The sequence below is a fragment of the Larus michahellis genome, chromosome 4, assembly GCF_964199755.1.
Source record: "Larus michahellis chromosome 4, bLarMic1.1, whole genome shotgun sequence".
In the NCBI taxonomy this organism is placed as follows: domain Eukaryota; kingdom Metazoa; phylum Chordata; class Aves; order Charadriiformes; family Laridae; genus Larus; species Larus michahellis.
Window position 1 is genome coordinate 64,176,051 of NC_133899.1, and position 19,020 is coordinate 64,195,070.

At 36.3% G+C, this 19,020-nt stretch overlaps 1 protein-coding gene across 4 annotated transcripts in view; it reads left to right on the plus strand.

Moving 5' to 3' along the window:
- Positions 1-19,020, plus strand: part of MIPOL1 (mirror-image polydactyly 1) — a 192,331-nt gene that overhangs the window by 64,646 nt on the left and 108,665 nt on the right. For all 4 annotated transcript variants that reach the window (XM_074585190.1, XM_074585188.1, XM_074585187.1 and 1 more), the window contains 2 exons: positions 3,171-3,204; positions 3,464-3,634. In XM_074585190.1, coding sequence (XP_074441291.1) covers positions 3,171-3,204; positions 3,464-3,634 — 205 coding nt within the window. The remainder of the gene's footprint in view (positions 1-3,170; positions 3,205-3,463; positions 3,635-19,020) is intronic.

The window sequence follows — 19,020 nt, forward strand, 5'->3', positions numbered from 1 at the left end:
GTAACTTCCTTGACTGATAGCAACCTTATTGCTATCGTTTAGAGAATAGCAATTGTTGTTGCTGTCAACCACAGTTTGCAAGTTATAATACTAAGGAATGTCTTAAGCCATATCAGACAATGTAAGAAACTTCAAAAATGCCTTGCTCTGTTCCATCAATTTATATTCAGTATTACCTCAGCCCACAGTGACTACATCCATGTGTGCAACCTGGCCAAGGTCAGGCTGACCACAGCTCTTCCCTTACATGGGAAGGACTTACATATCAGTCCTCTATGTGACAGCACCTTCTAGATAATGTGATATTTCTTTCCCAAAAGAGCAATGGTATGGTACAGAGAAACATTTCCTGTTGCAATTATTAGGTTGGGGGTGGGGGGTGTGGTTTTTTTTTTGGTTCGTTTGGGTTTTTTTGGAACAAGTTCTTTGCTGTTTTTGAAACCTTTGGGCATCACAGAACCAAGACAGCAGGATTGCCTCCATCAGGCTCAGCTGTTCTTCTTCTGGTCCACTTATTCTGAGCTTACAGGGTGCTTATTCATGCAGCCATACACCTTGCAAACAAGAAATGGTTGAATGGAGCCAAGATTCCTGCCTGGCTCCAGCACTTAGGCTTTTCAGAACATTGGGCATCTTTACTAGCTGTGGTAACATCTCAGCTGAGGTGACAAGACATGCATTTCTATATCTGCCTGGATGTCTGGCATTTTGCAATTGAAGAAATAAGCCAGGACCGTGACTGAGAAAGAGTCAAATTGAGATGCTTCATTCTCAGAAGCTGAGTCAACCCCATTAGGAAATTACTTTTCTCAGCCTCTTTATTCTAAGTAGTTTATTACTGTGGCTGAACGGAAATTTTGTTGCAGTTCACCTTACCACTTCACTAATCCTTTGGAAGAAGCAGAGATGTTGGGATGAGCCATGAGGGACTTTGTTTATATTATTTAATTTTGGAGCTTCTTCTGAAATCTCTGAACTTTTCAAACTACCACCCTTAATATATTCTTCCTGATGCTAGTTGTTCAAAAGGTCAAGTTCTCTGCCTCAGATGGGGAGTACATAGGGGTTTGGATTTTTTTAAAGAACATTGGCTGCTTGTGCCACACTCATCAAGTTTTAAAGCACAGGTCACTCCTTCCATCTGCTTTGGACTTACTCCAATCAGAGATCTTTACAAGAGGGTAATATTGAACAGCCTGCCAACCTTTATCAAACACTTTCGTGCTTTCTTTAGATTAGCAGCTGGAACAATTCTGTTGTCATTAGTTAACTGTAACAACCAAAATTCTTTCAGTCCTCTCCGCCCTAGGGGTTACAGAAGCAGAACGTGTGTAGAACTGGGGGAAAGAGGAATCCTTGGATCATGAGAGATCTAAGGGTCACTTATTGCCTGTGCAACAGCACAGGGAGAGGCAGCAGGGCAAATACACGGCTCTGGATGCTTCTTTTTAAAAAATCCTCTCACCTAAGGAGATGTATATGCACCTACAGACAGATCCCATGTGCCAGTAGTATCCTGAAAAGCTACACTTATTGTAGAAGTTCCTGTTATTTTTCCCACCCCCGTTTTTCCCTAAGGTGTCTTGCTTACCCAGCCTGTTGGTCGGCTGGGTGATTTTGTTGACCCACACATTTAGCAGAGTAGAAGTCCTCTGGAGAAGCCAGGTCAGTCCTGCCAATTTACTTTGACAAATACCGTTCCTTTCATTGTGAATACAAACTAGCCGGTGATCCGTTTTTAAGTCCCACATGAAGTGGCACTTAGAGCAATGTAAAAACCTAAAGCAGGAACTCTACAAGGAGACGAGTCAAGGAGACAGTTCTGAGAATTTGGACTTTTAATATGTTCGTTATTTTATGATTTGTGTTACTTTGTGAATACAAGTCAAACCCAGCAAAGGTTAGCCTTTGTTTTGTTTTGTTTAGTTCTGATGCTGATTGGATACATTGGAGTAGTTATTGCTTATGAATTCCATATAAATATACCAGTCGTTGTACACTGATAGTACATTCTGAATTATTTCTAGTTTGTTTAAAGAATTAATTTCTGTACCATTTGATTTCCTATGTCTTATCTAATGTTATCTAGTAAAACTAATGCTTTAATGTAAAAGGTGCTCGTGCTGTCAAGCGCTCTGTGATGTTTGCTAGCTATAGTCTTGGCTTCAGAGCAGCACCTGTCAGAGCACTGTTTAAAAAATGTGTGTAGCTGTTTAGTAGATGTTAAATGATACTATATGTATCTTTTAAAATATCATATGCTAGTGACAGATCTACTTTTAGTACAAGTCACCATTAAGTAAGTAGCAATGGAGTGGTAAGGTAACTTAAATATGCTCATTTTTCCAGAAGAGAGGTCTCTTCTGTTTCAAAATATACATAGGTGTTTTAAATAATGTGCTGTCCTATAACTAACCTTAAGTAAGATAAAATGCATACAATCCCATTTATTAGATTTTTGTGCTATCACTCACTGCTTTTGCACAGACAGTGTTCAATGCTGTATGACTAAATTCCTTGTATTAGCTTTATATTTGACAGGTCAATATAAGGTCTGTTGAACTAAAAAGGGGGGAAAGTGTGTGTGAGGGGGGTGTTCCAGAATTAAATAGGGCCCTCGCAGAGAATTGAATTAGCCTGCTATTTTATGCAAGATATAAAATCAAAATATTTTTAAGGAAACTTGAAGTAGGATTTTTTTTCCTCATTTTGGAAGAGAGAGGTGGAAGAAGAATTACTTTAAAATGGGGGGAAAAAAAAAAAAAGCCTCCACAGAAGTCCTGTCCTGTTTCATTTGGGATGCAGTAAAAACAACAAAAATACAACGTCAGGTAAAAGTTGTAAGCCCAGAAATAAATAAAATAAGAGCATCAGTCATTTCTATCACTGGGGAACTTTCTTCATCTAAGCACATATGAACAATTGATCCTTGTAGTCATATATAGCAGTAAACATTAATAACTTAACAGTCTGAAGTCAGTGCTGAAGATATGGAGCATTATTGAAAGATGGAGTCGAGCAGGTGGCACTTTAATATGTTCAGTGTCATGGTTGACTCTAAAGACTAGTAGAATGAAATTACTTGAGGTTCTAAAGATTTAAAAAGCGAACTCATTTTGCTGCACTAAGGAAATGCTACTGATCAGGCTTTCTGTGTCCCTTTTTTCTAGGCTAGAAAATATTAACCCTGAAGAAAATGACATGGTAAGCCATTCTCTGAGGAGATTTCTTGATGTCAGTCTTATATCTTAGAGGCTTAAGTTCAATTGAGTGGGTTTCAAGAACTAAGATGTGGGAAAAAGAAGAATTGACACACTAATAATGTACATCTTTGCTGCAATATGAAAATTCAATAACTTCACTCAGTCAATTTACAATTCACATGTGCCTATTAATTAAAACCCTATATTAAATAAAATATATTAAAACTTCATGTCTGACTAACATATAATGCTGTTGGTAGACATTACAGGAATTACTGAACAGAATAAACAATGCAGACACAGGGATAGATATACTGAAGAATGGAGCTATAATTCTGAATCGAATACACAGGACCAAAGAACGTAAAAAGAAAATAATAGCTGAAGAAATGAATGCAGTAATAGAACAACGGGATGCTGCTTTGTCTCAAGTAAGTCACTACAAGTATATAATCAATCAATACCAACTTTCTTTTTTCTTTTTTTCTTTCTTTTTTTTTTCTTTGCTTTTGGGGAACAAAATTATTTTGTTTCCTTTTCTCTGTTGAAAATCTCAGAGAGGCCTTGTAGTAAATGGCTGATTAATGATCAACTGTTTCTTCGTGGTAGCAGTGCCCATTGAAAAGACATCAATGCATTTCATGAGAAAAGGTATTTTTGTATTTTTTGCACCTGATCACTATTCGTCTCCTTTTTTAAAACAAAATAGTTTTCAGTGTATTGACCAACAAAAAAGGCTATTAAGGGCTTCGTTTTGCAGTATGCTGTATTGGTATAATGCATTGGATAACAGTTAACTGGGACTCAAGGATTTGTAAAGGATTATAAGTAGCAAAAATATACATTAAAGGGTACCACATGCAACAATGCAAGCAATTCATCCCTTTGCTGCTTTACATTCAGGAGATAAAAATCAGCATGTGGTCCTTGACTCAAAGTCTTTCACTTCTGCGACATGACTTGAAAGAAGCTGGGGTCCTTTTTCTACTCAGATACTCATTCCTTGCAATTTCCTATTTTCAAAGAACAATATTGTCTTCAATCTCTGCACCATGAAGAGAGTTGCCTTACTTTTCTCATCTTGTGGAAGAGTTTTTCTGTTGTTTTGGTTTTCCTCACAGTTTTCTTTCCTGGATTTAAACCTAGATTTAGCTCAATAGGAACAGGCTGTAGGGAGAAGTCTTACAAGTAGGGGATATATCTCCTGGGAAAACAAGATTTTAGACTGAATGAAACTCCTTATGTATTCATCCCAGGCGAGAAATTTCATCTGACTTTTCCAATATTGAAAATTTATATTTTTAATGTAACTTGCCAAAGTTAGCCCACATCTAACTAATTTCTATTAGATTTAAAGTCAGGTTTGTGATCTTGAGTGGTATTGATAATGTTGATTGGATTTATGCTGTATTGAGAAGATTCCTGGTAAAAGAGTCTCTTCTACACACCATGTAATTTTCACTTTTTTGCAGTCGTTGTTTTTGCGTTCTCTCCTACTTTAACCTTGAAAGCCCCATCTGCCTGGTGCTTAAAATATTTTGTGTGTCTATCCAGGATGCACTGCAAGGGATGTTAATGTTGAAAGATGTTAATGTTGGAACTTTGCTTTTTCAGCCTACTTTCTTTTGCTTTTATAATAATGAGGAGCAGCGTAGCTATTGGGAAACATCCAACAGTCCTGCCAAAATTTTATGTTCATTTTTCTTTGCACAGGGCATTTAAAAGTGAGCAGCTTATAAGAAAGAAGCTTTCAGCAAAAGAGAAGGATCTATTGATATTTTTATTTTTGTTTTGTCAGTTTTTGCCTCTTTGTTGAAGGGGACTTTCAGGAATACTTGGACCATGAAACTTTTATGAATGTCAGAAGAATGTCATTGTATGGCATTTTAATATACATTTTAACTGAATTGATTTTTAATCTGCCTGTTTAAGGAGTAATCTTTTCCAAGTAATCAGCTTGGAAATTAATAAAGATAATTATTATATATAGTAATGGTTCAAGTGCTACAACTAACAAAGCCATCTTTAGGCCTGTCAGCAAAAAGTACAGTTAATGTTAAGTACATAGTGCAGCTGAAAAAATAAATGAATAAAATAATAAATCCGCTCCAAATGAAAATTTAAATATTTGGTATTAAGCTGTACTGCCGAGATACCATTTACAATTTATAATAACATTGTTTGAAATTAATTATTATTAATAGAACTCTATTGATCATGTGTTGTGTTTTCACATACGCGATGCTTTTATGGCTGTAACTCTTGAATCTAGAAAATAGGTCCTTGGAATTGAAGCTACCATTTCAACCTGCGTTTCTCACTTGATGATTCCTTGGGAATTCGTACTGTACTGGAATTATTAGTAGTCTTTTGTTAACATTGCAGTAGCAGTAGTTATTACAGTGCTAACAGCAAGAACAGTAGGAGAGGGATTCCTACATTAGACCACAAAGGGACTAGATATAATTCAGGGGATGTATATGCTTAGCATAACAAATGCAAATTATTGGAAGTAAGATCTGAGGTTGCCTCAGACATTCATAACATCTGGAAGTTAAAATCTTTTTCTTTTTGGTGGAGGTGACATCAAATATGGGGGAGGGGATTGATGAGAAGGGGCTGAGACAAAGTGTAAATAGAGTAAACCATTAACATGCAGTGACTATCCTCTGGAAAAGGCATTTTTAAAGTTCAGAGGTAATTGGGCAATGGAAACTAAATGCTTCATGACACATTGTGTGAACACCATGTTGCACTGCTCCTGATTGCGGTTGTATGGTGCTGGAGACAGCAATGCCATTTGAGTGACCTACCATAACCAGTTCCATATGACAGACAACTGCATATACAATAATAAGGGTTGGGACTTGACTGTATTTAATGAAACTGCACCTGTTATCCTTCTTTATGGTTTTCTTCACAATAGCCTGGAATTTGACAATTGAACTCAGTGAACATAAGTAGTATCTAGCTTTTTGGGTTTTACTTGTAGGATTTCTGATTTTTCTCGGTAAGAAACAATAACTCAAAAGTCTTCACAGCTCCAACACATTGCTTCGATTTCAAGTAGGTTACATTCCTAGAGAATGGACATTCTATAAACTGTGCATTTCCTATGACCAAAGAAATACAGATTACTTTCAATGAGTCTTTGAAATGCAGTTTTGCAATACTTGTTCTCGTAGTCATAGTATTAAGTTGCGTTTAACTGGACTGCTGTTGCAGCATACTTGACAATGGTTAGCTAGTTGCGATTCTTCTATTTGAATTTTACTTGAATAATTTTTTTATTCTTAAAAAAAATCAAGAGCACTGTCCGTGTCTTGGAAAGGTCATGAAAATGTTTCTTTTGAGCCGTAACACCCAAGAACAGCATATTTTTTTGAGATTTCAAACATGAATGTTACTTCTTACTACGAAGCAGATAGAGGCACTTCTATCACTGTATTGAGCTGTGTATGTGTATGTAATCTTAGATCATTCACTAGATTGCTGAGCAAATATGCAAACTACTTTTTGTATGTGCAAAAACAAATAAAATGGTATAAACTCAAATATTTGATACTACTTTTAGTATGTATTTTCAAGTGAATAAAAAACAAACAACTAAAGCATGGCTAAACATTGACATCCATCTTCTCCTGTACCAACCCCCTTAAAAAAACAAACTCAACTGTTTGGTTGTATTTGCTAAGATATGCTTGTTAGTGAACAGATATTGTGTTATACTGGGGACCTTGAATCTGTTTTATGACTGACTTTGAAAGGAAAATGGAGAAAGATGCGGACTGTTGTGAGAAATAGAACACCAGTTTCTTCTCTGTAATGATCGGGTTTGTCTTAACCTCTTCAAGGGAAAAAACTTATTTGTCCTGTTGGTTGTACTACAGTTCTGCCTTTATTCAAAAGTCTTTCTTGTTTGAGTAATCCAATTAGTGATAGACATTTAATAAAGATTACATATGGCATGGTCACATTGTGTGATCTTCATAAAATACTTCAAAAAAAGTGGTTTCCAGCAGGAGGCAATACAGTGCAATGTCTCAAACTAGCAACCACCTATTAACCACATCACACCTTATGGACAGGAATGTTAATATGTTACAGGGTTGGCAGCTGAAGCTGAGGACTTAAGTAAGTCATTACAATTACTTTTCTTCTGGTTTAGAGAAGAAAGGGGACCTTTAATTGATACAGCTTGAAGGAAGTGATTTTTTAAAGCTAAGTGATGGCTTACAGTTCAGGAGAACATGTGTTTGATACGTTGTCGGTCCTAACTTCAATTTTGTAAATATTTTTTTAATTGGGAACAGTCAGTTCTATACAGAGTTTTAAATATTAAAGGTGTAGAATTTGTTGTTAAGGAAAAACAGGGGTTTCATGGCTGGCAAAGTATCATCTGTAGTACACTGATCTTGAAGCAATAACATAACTGGCAAGCAAACCTGGTTTTACAGCTTTGAATAGTTTGATCACATCCTGCTGTGCAGGAACATGCTTATGACTGTTCATGTAAAAAATTGGCATGCACCCAGTTGCTCATCTGAGGGAAGTTTAAGTACCTTTCTCCATTTTGAGGCACCGTTTGGCAGCAGGCAGCAGTTTATCGTCATTGAAAACAAAGATGAGAAGCACTATGCTTGACTGCCCATCATTATCAGTTTCGACTAATGACTAATAACTGGCAAATGTCTGTGCTTACAACAAGCCAGCTTCTTGTTAACTTTTTTTGTACATTCTACTCAAGCATTTTCCCTCCTTTTACACCAAATAAGGTGTAGAACTCCGTGTTATCTGTGATTCACAGAGCATTAAGACATTCTCGGCACACATGAGTGAACAGGTCTTACTGAAGTAATAAACCCAAGAACTGCATGAAGTGTGAAATCAACAGAAGCACATATAAATGAAAAAAATTATTTACAGATCTTGAGCCCCTAATTGGGGAATAGTCAGGTGACTGGTTACAATGCCTCATAACTCTCTAATCTTAGGATAGAGGTGATTCCTTTGCAACTCAAGCTCCGGCTTGGGATGTTATTTTTAGTAATTTGAATTAGCAGTTCAGTTTTAAACTCCGTGTTTTGGTGCCCTTTGATACTTCCTGGTTAAGGATACCAATCGAGTTCTTGGGTGGCAGGAGCACATTTGACAGTGACCTTCTAGCTGCTGTGCCAGGATGCTTCCTCTGTTACCTTTTCCCTTTTGCCACTGATATTTGGGAACAGGAAAATGCAGGACACTATATTCACAGTTGTTTGTGAACCAGGCAGCTGCTGTGGGGTACTGATGATTTTGGTCATGGGCTTATTTGAGGAGGGAAGTGAAGGTAAAGGAGATGTTTATTGTAATTTGAGCATCTAAGGGCCATGCTGGTTCACTCTTATGGCTGGTTTCCTGTGGGCAGGCAACAGCAAATTCCTGTTGCCCTCATTTGCTGTGCTTTTCTCTGAGAGGTAGCAGATGAGTGGCCATGGGGAAATTACTTGCCAGCAGGATGGTTAAACAGAGAGAGAAAGCAATAGGGATATGGAATAAAATATAAAATAATTTAAAAAAAAAATTAATTTGAGATTTGACATTAAATGTTGCACTGTGACTGCAGGGAGAAAAGAAACAAGAGCTGGAGAGAAACGGTTGTCAGTTTTATTAGCATTCACATCACTGGCCTCAGATAAACCTCACAGATGTCTCTTCTTTGGAGGTAATGCTGAGTAAGAGATCCTGAAGTAAGATCACAAAAAGCCAAATTATATGAGTAATTGTTGTGATTAGCCATATAGTTTTCCATTTGGTTGTGTTGCTTTATAATGGTGTTTTATAATATCACATTTCATTTCCTGTGTTCCTAAATAAAGATAACCCTTTGAAAATTTGACTAAATCCGTGTTTTAGGAAGTCCATGTTATACCGAACATGGTTAAATCTGTTTTCTTCACTGCTTCTGAGAATAAACTAAGTGAATCTCATCAGTTACAGAATTTTCACTGAGCCAAACAGAGCCAGTAACTGCTGTAGTTGGGAGGCATGGAGTAAAATTATTGGGAATGATGCTGAAGAGCATCAAGAATCTTTTGCATCTCACAAAAGGACAGGTTCTTCCCTACTTGGCTGCTTACTTCTTCTAAAAACAAACGTAGCTTGAAAAATTATAATAATTCTTTTCTTTTTGAGACAGCTAGGTATGCTCTGACTCTCTACCTCAGACATATTTGTGCTAGCTGGAGCGTGAATATTTTCCAAGGGAATACTCAGTTAAATATTTGGCTACGTTCAGAAGATGTATAAAGTATTTTTTTTCTTCTGAAGTAGGAATTTTAGTCCACTGGAGGCTAAAATTAGAGAACTGGCCAAACAGAATCCTCATGATACATTGGGTTTTCTGATTTGGTAGAATGTTCCCCAAAAGAAAAACACCTGTTTAATCTTTCGTCATGGTGTGCTGTTTTCTTTGATGACTGTATGTAACTCTCAGTTCTCAAGGCTTTTAGAAAGCTGAGGAGAGGCACAATGTTCAGACAGCATGACAGGAGAAGGTTTGGGGACATAACACATCTGTGTCAGTTGGGCTCTTGCGTTGATATATCAGAGGTTGTGATTTCTCCGTAGGCAGAAATCTGTTAGTAGGGCATGAAACTCACTTTGATTTCACTGGAGTCAGCATTTCACTAGTGAAAGTGAGTATTCTGCAGCTTACTCCTTAATTTGACTTCAGCAAGGCTTTGGTTGCATGAGGGCTTGTAGTTTTTGAGTTAATGCTTCTCACAGCTGGTAGTGCAGGTCAGCTGGTAGGTCATTAGTGGGAGGGAGAGGAGGATCTGAAGGAAATTACCCTAAGGAGCTCTTATACCAAATTTTTGTATTTAGTTCATGAATGCTAGGTATGAGTAAATATGTAAAAGTTAATGCAATGTTTCCTTGAAGAGGCGGATTACGGTTTGTCTTTTTGAACTTCTGAAGCAAATTTTTAATTGATACTACTTTTCTTCTTTTCACTGCCATAAGGTTTTGGCTGAATGATGCCCTGAGACACATCATTGTTTGCATTGTTAAATCACCTGTTGTTCCTCTGCAAACAGTGTGTTGTGCAGAATTCAGAAAATACATGTCTGCATAGTATTTGAGGGCATGATCAAGATTTGTGTCTTTAATTGTCAACTTTAATGAATTTTCAGTTGAACATTCATCTTCTCTTCAGTACCTAGAAACTCCTCACCACTTTGAAAATGACAGTAAATTTGCATGCAGGCTTGTTTGATTAATTGCTATTTGACTCATCTATCATGGTACTAAGCTCTAGGTTCATACAGCTTAGTCTTCCAAACCAATTTCTAGAATTAATTTAAATATTTAATGACAAAACCCTAGGATGAAGGCAAGACAAAATGTTTTGTATACTTATTGATTGCCTGTTTCAGTACGACAACACATAGAGGAAATTTCCAATGTGATACAAGCAGAATTCAAACAGTATTCCCTCTGAAGAGACTGATTCGCTGTGCATGCCATAAGTTCTATAGGTACCAAAATTATTGTAGAGGTATATAAAGTAAGTTTTCCGTGGTACTCAACAATTCACAGTTTCAAGTTAGGTACTGAGCATTGAATCAAATTTCAGTTTGCTTACCTGTTGGATAAAATGTCTCTCATTTTCTTAAAAATTAAAAAAAAATAAATCCCTCTGTGTGTTTCATATTAAAAGCTGGTTTTCTTAGGCAACTTTCTAATAAGTCTTTCTGCAAAAATACTTTATTTTGGATACCCAGATGAGTTTGTGTAAAAATTCTTTTGATAGGTGACAAACAAGATTTTTGCATCTCATATTTACATTTCATGGGGAGTCTGAAAAGGTTAATATGTCTGACCTGTGTGTTCATTTCCCTCCTTGCTTTTACCCACTTGCCATTTCTTGAATGTTCACAAATGCAACTTTGTGATTGATTATGTCTGTATTAGCAAGTAGTGTGAACAAATAGGAATTGATCTGGAGTATGAAATAGTTCTCAGCCCCTGACATCCACATTAACATGTTTGGCAGGAGTGGTTTTTGTTAGGGGTTCAGGGTGGTTTTGTTGGTTGGTTTTTACTTTGGACTAGCTTTCGTCAGCTCCTATGAACCGAATACTCATTCGTGTCAGAATGCACTAGGTGCATTCCTGGAGTGCATCTTTGAGTTTGCTTTAATCAAAAAAGGGATCCAGTTCATGTTCTCAGATAGTCACTCCATGGTGCAAAACTCAGCCTAAGAAGTAGAGGCAGGTGAGAGAAATTACAAATTGCACCCCCTGTGCAAAGTAGTGTGCAAATGGTGTTTCGTCAGTGAAAAGTTCTGAGAGTTATTGAGAATCATGGAATCATGGAGAACTTTTATCTAAAGTTCAAACCTTCATTACTTACAAGTATAGAAATAGAAAAAATCCATTTAATTCAAGAAAAAAAATTTTTAAATGATTACATAAAGCTTTGCTAGTGGATTACATGAAATTAAGGATAAAAATGAGATGACTTCAAGAAGGAGAATCAGATTTATTAAATAAAATAAAAATAAACAACTAAAGGGAAGTAAAAGCTATTGGTGTTCTTGGAAGTATTCCAGTACATTTGTATTCAGCCTGTTTACTTTGAAAATTGTTAGACTACTTTATATACAGACTTTTCTGGTGAAGATTTTTGAGCTGTCCACAAGATATAAATGAACTTGTTTCCTTCAAGGAGAAATAGATTTTGAACCAGTAGCGTAGATCGCCAATAAAATGACACACAGAATATAAAATTTGGATTTAATTGGGCAGTGGAGATATCTTCAAAAATAGCAGCTAAACTGTATTGTTGATAGTGCCACTACCACAACATCAGTAGTTGACTAAGAATACTGTGGGAAATGGAATAAGAAGAATGAATAGACCTGCTTTTTGTTGATTTCTCCCCCCCCTCCCGCCCCCCCAGAGTCCCTAAAGTGAAATATTGCAATGCTAAAAGACAGGTCAATACCCTCTGCAGTCATTCTTGTGATTCAACATATGTGTTAAGCTGTAAAGAGAGGTGGTGAGTAAGGAAGTTTAGGTCTGCCAGTAACAGAGGATGTAAGGAAAAATTATTGTAATGATGATAAGCGGATTACTCATTTTCAACAGAATGGTAGATGATTGTGACTGAAATGTAGGACTTAATAAATGTTTTTGTTACTTCAATTTCTTTCAAGATTTTTAATTGCTTTTAAATGAACAGGTAACCATTACCACAAGAGCAATTTTGCCTCTTCCTTTGGTCTGGACATTGTGACCTTTTTTTTTCAGTTGTGAAGCCACTAATCAATTTCTGGAAGTCTGCAGGCTTGATGAAGTTATTTTACATATTCTGGTCTAAAATGTGTAGTGGCCCTGGCAAAAAAAAGTGGAACAAGAAAATCTATCAATATTCTCTTTATGAAAGAAAGATTTCGCAGTAGCATTAACTTATCTACATCTCATTCACCAAGTATGCCTACATTTGTTTGTTGTATGGCTTTACTGTTTCGTGCCTCAGATGGTGAGTATCTAGGATTTACCCTCTTTTCCATGTTCTGTTTATTCACTGTTAATTATTTTTCAAGCTGAGTTGCTTGAGAACGAGAAAAATTTAGCTTCTATTACCCTCTATTGGAAATGAAGGACAGGCTTTCCTATTACGTGTGATCTGCGTGTGATTGTAAGATGTTGTTGTCAGGGAACTTGTTAATGCTTTCTCATGTTAATATTTTGTTGTCATTCTTTTCAGTAGTGTTTTTTAAGTATTTATTGTTGCGTGTGCTGTGGGTATACACAAACTCAGCACAAAAGATCGTTTTCTGATTTATAGTTTACTTTTGTATTGAAAATACTTTTTTTAAATGACACAATTCAAATATGTAGAAATATGTAAAGGCCTTTAAGAAGCTGTTATTGCGTAAAAAGTATATTTCTAGCTATAACAAAAAAAATTAACTGGATGAAGAACAGTATTAAATCATAAAGGTATGACAACTTTTTGCAATTCTGTGTTTGTTATCAGAAATACAGAATACAAGTGGCTAACTACAGCATATTTTACTGGTATAATGTACTGATGCAGGGTAATTGGCAGTAGTGCTTCTGCATGTATACTTTATATTGTTGATAACAGAATTGATACTATCTTTTGGGGAGGGGGTGGGGTTAATATTACTTCTAGTTAATGAATTAGCAGCTACAAACATGTAAATCTATTAACCAAAGTTCTGCTGCATGTTACTGGGTCATCTTTCAGTTATGCTGACTTGCTTATTTCTGTAACATCTGTAGCAGTAACATCTTTCTCTGACATCTGCATAAATATTACCAAATTTTAGATAAAACCCAAAGAACAGAGTAAAGCTCTGTGTCAGAAGAATGGCTGTGAACACTTTGCTTCTAGTCATCTCATGAGATGACTTGTCACCAACAGGTAAGATTTCCTTCCAAGTCATGTTGTAATCATGATGATGAATTTCATACCTCAGACAGAGATTGTATAAACAAAACAATAGATTTCACCCTTTTTTTTGCCTGAAAGAGCTCTGCTGGGTAGTGTTTGGAACAGAAGTGAACACCAGCCCTCCTGTGAGTTTACTTCCTTCATCTTCTGTAGCTTAGAGACAAAAGTATTCTTTCTCAATCTGCAAGCATTTTTTCAGCCTCGTTGCTTGAGGTCCCATTCACAATCAAAATATTAGGACTGTAACTGAACCTCAGTCTGCAAAACTATTCTTGAAATGCTCACTGTGAAAATGAAAGCAACCAGTGCCAGCCTCCTAGAAGAAACAGCAAAATCCTTGTTAATCCCTTGTGCTAAGTAGTCGTATCAGCCTGCTTTCTACTGTAGGGCTATCCAGCAGCTGTGTTCCCGATACATGTTCCCTTTATGTCATGTGTGTTGTCTTCCATGGTATCCAGACACTTCTCAGCAGTAGTCATGCATTTACCCATTTTGTTTGTTTTGGCAGGCAGGCCCATCACTTTGCTTTCAGAAGTTGTCATAACATTCTTCTGTCTTTGTGTTTTTCTTAATTTTTTTCTGCTTAGGGTGTCCTACCCTCTACACATGAGGGATGGAATTGTCAGGAAGCTTTGAGGTGGATGAGAGCAATGTTGGTAATTGCATGTGTCAAAGGCAGCTGATTTTAGCTTTAAGGATTTCTGCGTTTCAGTGACATATCAGAAAGCTTCTAGGTGGCTGGTAATTCAAACCACACGGTCATTCCTCTTGAGATGCGTGCATCTATTTGGGTAGCTAGTCACATCAATCCCTGTAAAACACTTCAGTGAAGCTAAAACTAAATTTTGTTACAGAAGTAAAAATCTTCAGATTCAACCACTACTTAATATTTGAAAAGTCTTATTCATGCACTGTAATCATGCAGACATTTCTCAGTGTTACTGAAGCTGAGCAATACATCATTTCTAAATGTGTTGTTTTGTTTTAGTTTTGCAGAGCTTTTGTTTACTTTCTTAAACATGTCTTTGTGGGGTATCTTTGTCTTATGTGTATGATTCATTTTAAGCTTGTGCAAATCTGATTAATTTCTTGATTTTTTTAAAAAAATATTTTTATACTGCTTTTTGGTGCATTTGAGCAAATTTGAAAATATGTCTGAAATATAAATTTTATACATTTACTGTTACCTAGATCTCTGTACTGGTGAGAAAAAAAAACTGATTTCACAGTAATATTTGAAGATTTATAATTAGTTACTCCATTTTCACACTTATTCTGAGACTTTTAAAACACTGATATTAATATTGCTTTCAGAGAGTTGTAATCAAAGTTTCCTAAAAAACATGTTGATTCCAGGAAGAAAGAGCAAATACTACTGATTCAGGTCATTTATTCAAAAAGTATTTCTCATCCCTCACATATCTGCAGAGCTTTGTGCTTTCACCTACCTAGTTAGCTGATTTAGTTTGTTATAATCTCTAGTTTAAAGTACCTTTTACTACACATTAAAGGAGTTTTGGGAGAAAGCATTCCACAACAAAAAATTGAAGAACTGCCAGTTAAGCAATTGATGGCTCAATTGAGAGTATGGTATTTATCAGGACAAACAGACAGTGTGTACTACGAGGAACACCTGCAACCCCGTGATTACAGTATCTGAATAAAGAGATTAAAAAACTGTGGCATCTATACAGTGACGCATGATACTGTTTTCTCAAATAATGCGATCATATTTAAAAATGGACAAGAAGTATTCCTGCCCTTTTGTGCACTAAGTGCCAATTTAACGTTTAGGCGATAGTCTTGTTTGCATATGGATTTTAAGAAAATCCATTGAAGACTATTTGAAAACCAGCTCATTAGAATGACAGATTGTTTACCAAATTTTGTTTTCCTCTCAGCTAATATTGGTTACGTTCAATTAAACAAGGCTACACTTTCTAAAAATATATCTCTGTCAGCAGCTGAGTGCCTTGCATACATCTGAGAATCACATTCCTAATTTCTAGATCTAGTTGGAAGATCAGGCTGTGAATGTTTCTTTCTAAAACGTTTCCTTTTCATACACCTTCACTAGTTTACATGGCTGAAAACTCAGGTGTATCAGCCAACACTACCTCCATTCTACTCTATATATTTTTTGAGTACCAGCACTGCAGATTATTAACTGGGGGTGGGGGAAAGTCTTTAAACAAAAACAATTATCAGCTATCTGTCATGGTGTATTGGTCAGATGTTTGACAAGCTGTCTCTTGGCTGCAGGCCATCTGGTTGTAATGGAACTGACTGCTCTTCTGAGGAGCCAGCAAAACACGTGGCCATGAGAAGCAATAACTCCATGTTATTTGGTCAAGTCAGTAAAGCAAAGGTTTTGGGTGTAGTAATCCCATTTCTGACATGATCTTGTCAGTTGATTAAGCTTCTTAAACTTTCTGTGCTAAATTTTCATCCCATAAAAAAAGAAAGTCCTATTTACTAATTTCATTTAAATATTGGAAAAAGTGATTAGTCAATGTTTATAAAGAGTTATATATAACATCACTAAACACTGCGTATAATTAAAGAAGGGTTATTGAGAAGAATCGCATAATAAAGAGGATATTTATGGGAACAAGTCGAAGCAAAAATGTAGACAAAAATGATACAGTGCGGTAGAATGGACCTCACACAGGCCAAAATGAGAATTGAGAATTACAGTATTTTTACATTCTGCCTTGCAAAAGAAAGGAGGAAAGACGCTGCATTTGAAGGAGGGAGAGACTAAAGAACTTGGAGAGGGAAGACTTGGGTTTCCGCCTTTCAACAATGAAGGAGGAGAAATAAAACAAAAAAGTAAAATAGCTAGTAATATTAAAATTTATGGATTTCTGAAATGTGTGTTCCTTCCTTTTATTAGGAATAGATAGTCTTTTATAGTCCTTTTATACTGTCCCTCACTAAAGATATTAAAAATCCATCTATATATGGTCCTGGGCAACTGGCTCTAGGTGGCCCTGCTTGAGTAGGAGGATTGGGAATGATGACCTCTAGAGGTCCCTTCCAACCTCAACCATTCTGTGATTATATTTCCATGTTTAGAAAGAACACGTGTAGAATCTCTAAATCTGCAGGAATAAAATGTGGTTGTTTTTTGAGCTGATATGATGAAGAGGTGGCTGGTTACTGAGGTATCTAACAGAAGACAAGTATATTAAGTTATCTGCATTTCTAGTAGCACATTTCATAATATTACAGCTCAGCGTGCTAACGAATCGCACAGTAGTTAGCACTGGAGTATAGAATGGCAAAAGCTGCCTCGCAAAATAGCGTTTCAATGAGTATGTAGGAGTTGCATTGACTTGGAAAATTGATACTAAGATCGTAAGTAAAAGAAGATCAAAATAGCATTTTAAACAACTGCCCTGACTGGCTTCTTTGGGACATTCCTTGCTGTACTACTTACTATTCAACCAGGGTAGAAATTATTTCAGGTAGTCAGTAGGGTATTTCAGTCCTGGTTCTCTTGCAAGTAGCATACTAATACATGACCAGCTCTAATGGCAAATTTATTCCAAGACCTCTTTGGTGTTATGTAGTTTTATTCTTTAAATGTTTTTAAAGATGTTGAGGTTAGTTACTCCAAATTATTTTCTATGCAGAAGTTTCTACTCTGAAATCATCTCTTGAATCTGTATGCTGGAATTGCTGCCCTGCATTGAAAGTAAAACTGATCCTAATCTAGGTATTATACTGATGGATCTTTACTGAGTGATTTAGAATTTACCTAATAAAGATTTACTTTTTTTTTTTGTCATTGCTTTTAAAACAGAATCTTTACTCTTGAATGATCTTTCCCTCTTATGGTAAAATTTTAATTAGTATTTTCCATTTGCTGAATTTGGGAGTATTGGTAATTTCCTTTGCTTTTGACTGTAAGTGATAGACAAACTACATGTTGTTCATTGTACTCTGCCAGTTTATAGTGTTTCTATAAACCTGCAGAGGGGTGGGTGTGTGAATAAGCATACTAACCTTGCGTACTACTCATCAGTTTACATGCCTGGTTTATACATTACTTATTAGACGTACAGGCATGAAATGAAAAAATTTAATTAATAATGTGACTTCCATGTAAAACAGAAGCCACCTATTTATATATGACAGGCAGTTAGGGAAAAAATCGCTCTTAGGTTAGTTGAATGCATTTTTGCTTAATGTCAGACCCAGTACAGGCTCGTGAATAAATGTTTGATTCCAAGTTACTGGGTTTCTGTTCTGATTAGAAAAGGCTACAAAGAATGGATCAGAGGCGATGTAAGATTGGTAACATGCAATGGGTACAGGAAGCCGTGAAGAAGAGCCAGTTATGTGGCTTCAGCAGCTCCTACTGTTAAGTTTCCTCCCACAAATCAGGGGTCTGTCAGCAATCCCCTGTTAGCAGAGCCGTGGTAGTCCAGTGGCACAGCCAGCATGGGAACCCTGCTTGAATGACCTGTGAATCACATATACCTGGAGACCATCACATTTTTTCTTCTCCTTGCACATTTTTTATAATGAGTGTCATTGATTAGGAAAGTCTGTGTGTGCTGAGCTCTTTGAGAAGTAGATCAAGCTTGTCTTGGTCTTTGAAATGTCATCATTGGAAAGAATTGTAGGAATATATAGAGAACGGAGTTGGGTGGGTGTCATACTACCCAGTGTTGAATAGCTGCAAGTGAAAGGATTGTTAACACGTAGAGTGGAAACAGTTAAACTTTCTTGTCTGAATTTTCTGAATGTCTTTCTGTGCACCTACAGTTCCTTTGACTCTTCAAGCGAAAATAAATGAAAGCTTGTTTTCCTGCATTTTCGAGTGTTCAGAAATAGAAAGGGAAGGGAAAGGTAGGGAGAAACCAAGTCATGTATACAGCATATTATCTGCCTTAATACTGCAGGTTCCAACTGGCTCATAGTGACAAGGAAGACAAAAATGTTTAATTTGTATTTTGATGCATTTCGTTTTGTGGCTTCTGATGAAGCAAGGCACCATTGCCCTGCTGCAAAAAATAAAAAAAAAGTTGTTTACATTTAAGTGTTTCTCTTACTAATAGAATATAAATTTTTAAAGATGCATATGTTTCTGAGGCCTAAGCTCTACAAAAGCACTTCTTTTTCTTGAAATCCCAGTAGTTCTAAGCTGCTGGGCATTGTATAAATAATCATTTAAACACATTTGTTGATGGTTTGCCAGAACTTTGAAGAAAATCTTTTCTTTCAGACGTTAGAAAGCCTTAATTCAAAATTATAATTTAATGGAAAAATGCTTTTAGTGATTATTATGTAGAAACTCATTCATTTCTTTATTTCTTTTAAAATTATTATTTTAGAA